The following is a 7,617-nucleotide window of genomic DNA, read 5'->3' as shown; positions in this document are numbered from 1 at the left end:
ATTATTACACATCCATAACTTTAAAGATAAGGTGAAGTTAAATCATGCCATTGGGTATTTCCAGTTACTTTCCAGCGGAATGTGTAAATACAGTGAAGCTACCCATGTGGAAAACCAGTTGCTTGATAATGCCATAACCTATTTAAAAATAATACATAAAATTTAGACACAATACAAAAAATACAAATGCATGTAGTGTTGATGGGCTTCTCACTTCTTCACTTCTCACTAATTGATGCCCCCCCTTATGCCTGTCCTGTGTTCTCCCCTGCCTATTGTTTCTAGACCGTCTCCAGGTCAGACGACATTGATGATGCTTTAATTGGGGCCAACGCCTCTGCTGAAGAGGCAATCGAGTCCACAGAGTCGAGCTCTGTAAGTGGCGTGGACATCATCCTCAACCACAAACTACAGGAGACGGGCTTCGACAAGAAGCAGTACTTGACATACATCAAGGAATATGTGAAGGTGTAAGTTTTGGTGCTTTGAATGAATGAATCACATGTATTGGGTGTTCCCAGAGTTAAGGTGTTGGGGAGAAAAAGGTTCAGTTGGTGCATCCCCATCTGTAACTTTTTGGTAATTTGAATCTACCCAGAAATGCCAAAGCATGTCGCTCTTTTGCATGTCCAGGATTAAGGCCAAACTGGAAGAGTCCAATCCAGAGAGAGTGGAGGCCTTCACCTTGGCATGACAGCCGAAGTTAAGAAGATCGTGGGAAACATCAAGAACTACCAGGTAGCCACAAAGTCAAGTCACACACAGTATTCACAAAACCTATTAAGGCTAAAAATAACTCCCAGTTTGCTGAGTTGGGAGCAATAATTCATAAAGTATTTCAACAGTGCAGTTATACATTTGAGAGGTTGGACGTTATCCAGATGACTCAAAATTCACTAGAACCTACTTGCAACCAGTTGGATACACCTGGTGTCTTTCAGAAATAAGAGCTTTTGTGATGGTGGGTATTTTGATGGCACTGGACAAATGTGAAGAATCTGTTTACAGCAACCGGATCACCAGTGAATGTGATGATGTGGTGTAATAAAAGCAGCACATTTTCCTGCTATGCATTATACCACACACACATGCACCTGCTGGCATGTCTCCCAAATTGAAACAGACTAAAATTTAAATGTATTTAAAAAATAACATGACACATTTAATTAGTTAAAATGCCATGTATATACTTATAAACCTTCATCTTCATAATTGTACCCTATAGTCTGCCAGTTTACACAAGACCCGGATCTCTTTGAATTTTGGCCGTTTTCTGACATGTTGTCGTTTGTCACAGTTCTTCACAGGAGAGTCCATGAACCCAGAGGGCATGGTTGGACTGCTGGATTACCGTGAGGATGGCATCACACCATTCATGCTTTTCTTCAAAGATGGCCTGTTGGTTGAGAAATTTGTAAGTACTCATCTGAGTTTCCAGAGACACACATGTCATGAAGCAAGCAGGAGAACTCCCTAGCTGGTAAAAGGCAGAGAGAGATTCCCACTCTGCACTCTTAATGTTTTCTGGCTGGACCATTGCTGGTCTGCAGAACGTGCACAAGAGAGCCCTCATGCACTTGATTGCACATGATTTGACGGCCCTAAGCCCTCGCTGACTGAGTAGGAACGTGCCTCAAAGTAAATATAGTCGAAATCACAGCATAGCCATTAAAATCTGCTGAGTGAGCCCAGGTTCAGGTCTAAACATGTTCTCATACTTATTCAGTGTAATTTCCAAGGCAGCAGCAGATGACTTTATGACTTTGAGAGTTTTTATTAGCTATAAGGAAAAAATATATTAAAGCTCTACCTACTAATAAATAGACAACACCTACAAATTAAGTAATGCTCCACATGTTTGTGACTGATCTCACTGTCTGCCATTTTAATCACAAAATAACACTGGTTAAACAAGACTTCTAGTGAAGGGGTTTGACCTATGATGTGCCCATCCTCCCAAAGACATTAACCAGTGCCATGTAGTCTTATTACACAGTATTCCCCACTAAATATCATTCCACTTTTGAAAGTAATGATTAGAATATTGAAATGTTGTAATATACACAGTAAAAGTGCTATATCACTTAATGTGAGCTACAGCAATATTGGCCTGTTTTTCGAGATAAAGACTAGCACTAGCACAAAGCGTGGACTTGATAACCTTATTTCTTAGTCCACATAGTTTTATAATCCCCCCGCCCACCTTTTGTTTGAGTATTTTGAAAGTAATTTAAATTGAAATATTATTTTGTAGCAGCCACTGGTCGCACAGTTCTGATGGTACATTTGTTTGGTAGAGTGACCCTGTAGACTGCATATGTGTTGTGGCATTGAGCAATGCTAACAATAAAATGTACCAGAACTTGAAATGGTATAGTAAGTGGTAATGATTGAAAGTTAAGAGTGTATTTATTTATGTGTATTCCTCTTTCTTGCAGTAACTACCTGGAACTTCATCTGCTTTTCAACTAGCTGCTGTCTTCCAGACGGCCCCAGGAGCAGACCGAGGAGCACTATTTTGCATCATGCCTGAACAAAAACATTCTTGTACAATTTCTTATATATTCACATTATGGCCCACAGTACAACTCCCCCCTTCAGACTGGGTGACTGAAAACATGACTGGTCAGTTTTTAACAATTTCTTTTTGGCTTTTGCAGTGTTGGACAGTGAGCAAAGATCTGACTCTACCTGAAAGTAAAAGAATTTTCTTCTGTCTGCGTACTGTTTTAGCAATGATTCATACAGTTTCAACCTCCTCATACCTCTGTGTTTATGGCTGCATTAGATTCCATCTACAATGGAAGACCGAATTTCAAAATAAAATCTAGACCCACCACTCTTGATTTCTGTATTTTTGTGTGTATGTTGAGTAAGCGTTCACCTCTCTACACTCAAACAGGCAGTTTTTAGGTTGAAATTTAGAATTAATGGAGGCTTAAAATGTACATATTACTACAGAGTAGAGTGAAATTGACCTGTGCATGAATGGAGAGCAGTTCCTTTCAAGTGTTATCATAGAAAAGCTTTAAAGTCCTTGTGAAAAGCTGATATGTAATCTCTGGCATGTTCCAGAGCTTTTGTCTTGAGTGAAAAATCATCTAATCAGTTGTTCACAAGCATTTTTCAGTGTTTAACTCAGAGAAAATGAACACAGGAATTTTGTTACTTACAGTATTTACAGATATGGTCCTGCTGCAGAAAACTTCAAAGATGTGATTGTTTAATGCATTTTGCAATTAAACATTATCCACAGTTTAGTCCATATTGACTGCTAATTTTGAAAAGTAGTGTATATTCGATTTACATGGTGTGCTTTGGTGTGTTTTCCAACTGATGGAAAGGTATATGATGAGCTGGAGATGCTGGGGATTGAACCCAGGACCTCGTACATGCGAAGCACACGCTCTACCACTGAGCTACATCCCCTTCACTCTGCTAAGTAGAACAGCTCGTAATTCACCAATTATCTGTTCCTTTTCAATTTGACTAGTTTATTGATTGATTAATTAGTCTATTGTCTTTTATTTATTTTAAAAAAGCAAATTTCAAGCGGCACTTATGAGAGCCCTGTCTTCACATGATTATAGTACTGAAGGGATCACAGCAATGTTATAAACAGTTTAGGTAATATCTAATGAATTATAATTGAATTAATTAATGAATAATAATTATATTATTACATTACTTTTTATTTACCTCTAAATCACATGTGTCTGCACTACCAAAGGTGGTTGACGGCTTGTTGGAGACCATGTGCATGCAAAACACACTATCACTGATTTACAACTCCTCATACAAACACATGGGCTGCCTCACTGTTCGGCGACTTATTTTAAAAATCTTCTCCTCACTGGACCAAATCAGTGGGTTAATTTATTGATTTGTAAAAATGAATTTTTTGTAAAGTTAATTTAAAAAACTGTCTTTTCTGCCTCTTTGTGATCAAGACATTGTAGGTATAACAGGGTCTGACAGTTTCATTACTTTATGTAATGATGGAGATGCAGGGGACTGAACCCAAAACCTTGTACATTCAATGCGTATGCACTATCAATAAGCTACATCCTCCCCCAGATAGTTCATCCGGCAGGGATGCCACTGGTATCATGTCTTTAACAGCGTATAGATCCCACAGCTGACATGTTTCAGCTGCACACCGTCCTTCAGGCGGGAAAAGGTGGACAACCCAACTCTCTCTAAAGAGAACGGGTGGTGAATGCTGTACCATCGAATCCTCAAACAGGTATTATTTACACTGAGTGATTCAACTACACCATAACTCAGTATAGTTGCTATGGGCTGAGTAATGGCAGAAAATGGACACAAGGGGGAGGCATTTACTTTTATTAGTGTGGGAACAGTGACAGTATGAAAACATGGTAGGACTGCAGTGTGGGTGTCAGAAGGGCCACATGAAGTAATCATTATTGAGGTGTCTGTTTGTAGCCAACATCAGGAGACTGGATATATATGCATTTACCCAAAATCCATGGTAGGTCGGAAAGGTTGGAGGTTGGACACCCCTGATCAAAGTTCAGGGGCTCACCAGGAATCATTGAATATATCCACTGGACCGTCAACATCAGATATCTCTCTCTCGACAAAACTGTCGGTAAGAGAAAACAGACAAATCATCACAGTCCTTTCATCTGCCCTGATCGATTGATCTGAAAGTAATGCCACCGCTGTTAGTAGCTCACAGTAGTGCACATAAATATACATAATCAAATAGTATCTATGAGTCCATGCCATAGTGAAGCTGTGGTTTAAAAGTACATTCAGGTTCTGCTGTATGCATCAGTCTTTCAGTACCTGTGACTGAGTCCTCCGGTGTTGGTTCAGATCTATTCCATACACCTCAGTTGTTGGTGCCACCAAAACCTTCAGTGTGTTACCTTAACAGCCTGATGTCACACCTGCCTGAGTGTGGACAAAGATTAGCACCTGTGCTGTAACAGGAGCAGGTATTCGTTACTAATTTATGCCCTCGTTACTCTTTTAATGACATCACCTGCATGTGTGCGACAGAAGATAATGAAGGTGAACCCTGGACCTCTGACACCCAAGGCTCTAGAAGTATATTCATGTCAGTTCAGCATTGGTCTGAGCAAGATATGAAGTCAGTTTAATCTAATATTCCACATTTCAATTTCAGGTCAGGAGTTTCTGGGTCTTTGCTGGTGGTTTGATTTAATTAAAATGGACTGATGAGGGAACATTGGGTTAGATACTGATGCTGAATTCCCCTCAAAAATCACAATTCAATGCTCTCTGCAAAGAGTAGAATTTAATTTGGGCAGCTGACTCTGAGTGAATCTACTGTGTCTGTGTCATCAGTGAGTATTAGAAGCTATTCCCTTGTGTGATTTAGGTTAAGCTGTATGCATTTTATAATTCAAACGTTGTGATGTTCCTGTGACACGAACACCACGCTAACTGTTTTTTGGTAGCCTATCACGAGACAGAGAAAAGACAAATAAAAACATCTACAGATATTGTTTTGTATTCAGTATATATATATATATATATATTTCTTTTTTTTTAATTTATATTTTTTCTGGGAAAGTTTTCATTCAGTTAAGGGGACGTCATGGACTCCACAGTAATATCTATGTCTGTGACAGGCAGAAAATGAAGTGCAGTTGATGAATGGTGATGTAACAAATATTATTAATTCATATTAGTGGCCTGTAACCATATGTGAAAGCCAGAGGTTGTTGTTGTTTGTTCTGGAAAGACAGAAGCAGAAGAGACCTTGGAAGCTGTTGTTAGGGGATGTGGAAACGTGCACAGTATACCACATGTCAAGTGTTAGTATTTACTGATGTTATAGGCTTGATTGTACTTTCATGTTTTCACTCCATCACCCGCTGCTGCTTACAATATCAAGGACACGCGGGCATTTGGCAGACTATAGGCAGGGTAAATTCCAGCTAGAGCTATATAGGTCAAATAAGCGAGATTGATGTACGATTAAAACAGTTTTGGAGTTGCCGGAAAGCACCTTTGAATGTAGGTCAGCTGTTGTCCTCTCCTAATGTGTGTCTGTGCTTTTTTTAGGCTAACAAAATCACAGAGTTAACACTAGTTACTCTGTACTCAAAGCTATTTTCAAGAAGTCTTCATGACGTTTTTCTTGAAGTGGCACAGGGGAAATATCAGCTACCTGATACTGTTATCAACTGAATACTGTAACTCTGAATTCTCTAACTGAGATATCGAGCTATATCTTGTTCAATTCAGTGTTTACTGTCATGGAGTTTCAGTCAGACAAATCTCTCAAAAAACGATTTTAACAGAACATCTCTTGATTAACCCTGTCTGCATTTGTCATACAGGACCACTTCAGTGGCGACATACGGCTCTTGTGCCATAACAGATCCATAGAATCCAGAGGTAAAACTATGGTAGTTTGAAATCATTACATCTTAAGTTTTACATAAATCAAATAAGGTGTGCTAATGAAACATGTTTGTGTTTCTGTCTGTATCGTAGGCTACACTGAGCCCTGACATCCAGCTCATCTGCAGAGAGAGAGCTGAGGGCCTGTCGGAGCTGCAGGTCAGCAGGTTCAGGTTGGCAGAGCTTCCAACACACACACTCACACACACACACACATTTTGGTTGTGTGCCCATATCTCAGCCGTGTTTGTCTGCAGAGAGGATGAGAGAAAGTAAGACGGAAGAGAGACAGACAGGGAAGGCACAGGGAGAATACAGAGCAGAGAAGAGAGGAAGAAAAAGGTATTGAATCTCATCAACTTAACCCTCTTACTCCTCGGGCTGAAAATCTTCTTACCCGCAAAATGTTGCCAGCATCAAGAGGGGGACAGTATCTGTGTCTAACCATCTAATAAAAAGATTAAAAACCGAGGGTAACTGTAATGCAGCAGTAGCTAATCCCTGGAATCTGACAGAAAACAATGGATGGCAACTAGGTGTTAAAAAAGACAAGGTGTAAGGTCTTCACACATTAGTTGCACCAAATGGCAATGGATGTTAACATGCCAGAAATTTTCATTTGAACAAATAATCATGAGCCAGTTTACAGCTTCACACATGTTTATTTGTATGAAGGACAGGAAGGCTCTGGGAAGAGTAAACAGGTTAGGAAAGGAAACTGGAAAAGAGAGACAGAGACGTCTGAAGCCGAAGCACTAAGCTGTTGTTGCTGCTGAGACATTACCCTATACACGAAGAGGGATTCCTCTCTCTCTCTCTCTCTCTCTCTCTCTCTCTCTCTCTCTCTCTCTGTTTCTATGTTTTTCTCTGTCCCTCCTCTCGTCCCACAGATCCAGTGACAGGGAAGGAATGGAAGGGGGGCTCGAAGTCGCACACAAGGGGATTGTGGGTTGATGACCCAGTTACCTGCCGTGACAAAATTGTCTGGCACGCTGGCCTGGCTGAGCCTCCAGCCTCCAGCACATACTCTGCCATCACCATTCATTCACCTATAAACACTTTCCATCTTACCGAAATAAGTGGAGATGAACGATGTGCCAGGGGCATAAACAAGGAAAAATAAAACCTAAAAGGCCATTTTCTTTCTTCTGAACTCACATATGAGATACATACAGCAAACCATTATTGTACCTTTCTCAAACCGACAATCTG

General features: G+C 40.1%; 1 protein-coding gene and 1 non-coding gene across 2 annotated transcripts in view; one reads left to right on the top strand and one right to left on the bottom strand.

The window, feature by feature from the left end:
- The window catches only part of tpt1 (tumor protein, translationally-controlled 1), a 3,359-nt gene extending 520 nt beyond the window's left edge, over nucleotides 1–2,839 (top strand). Inside the window, 5 exon segments of the mRNA XM_023402655.2 lie at nucleotides 286–470; nucleotides 634–683; nucleotides 686–738; nucleotides 1,298–1,414; nucleotides 2,439–2,839. Of these exon segments, the coding sequence (XP_023258423.1) occupies nucleotides 286–470; nucleotides 634–683; nucleotides 686–738; nucleotides 1,298–1,414; nucleotides 2,439–2,441 (408 nt within the window). The 3' untranslated portion in view covers nucleotides 2,442–2,839.
- A 518-nt stretch (nucleotides 2,840–3,357) lies between these two features.
- On the bottom strand, nucleotides 3,358–3,429 carry trnaa-cgc (transfer RNA alanine (anticodon CGC)). The gene has a single exon. It is a non-coding gene; the product is annotated as a tRNA-Ala (tRNA).
- Nucleotides 3,430–7,617: the final 4,188 nt, after the last annotated feature.

Source organism: Seriola lalandi, unplaced genomic scaffold (assembly GCF_002814215.2).
Source record: "Seriola lalandi dorsalis isolate HSWRI2012SDOR001 ecotype SW California unplaced genomic scaffold, Sedor1 jcf7180002053973, whole genome shotgun sequence".
Taxonomy (NCBI): Eukaryota; Metazoa; Chordata; class Actinopteri; order Carangiformes; family Carangidae; genus Seriola; species Seriola lalandi.
This window is presented reverse-complemented; position numbering and strand designations above follow the sequence as displayed.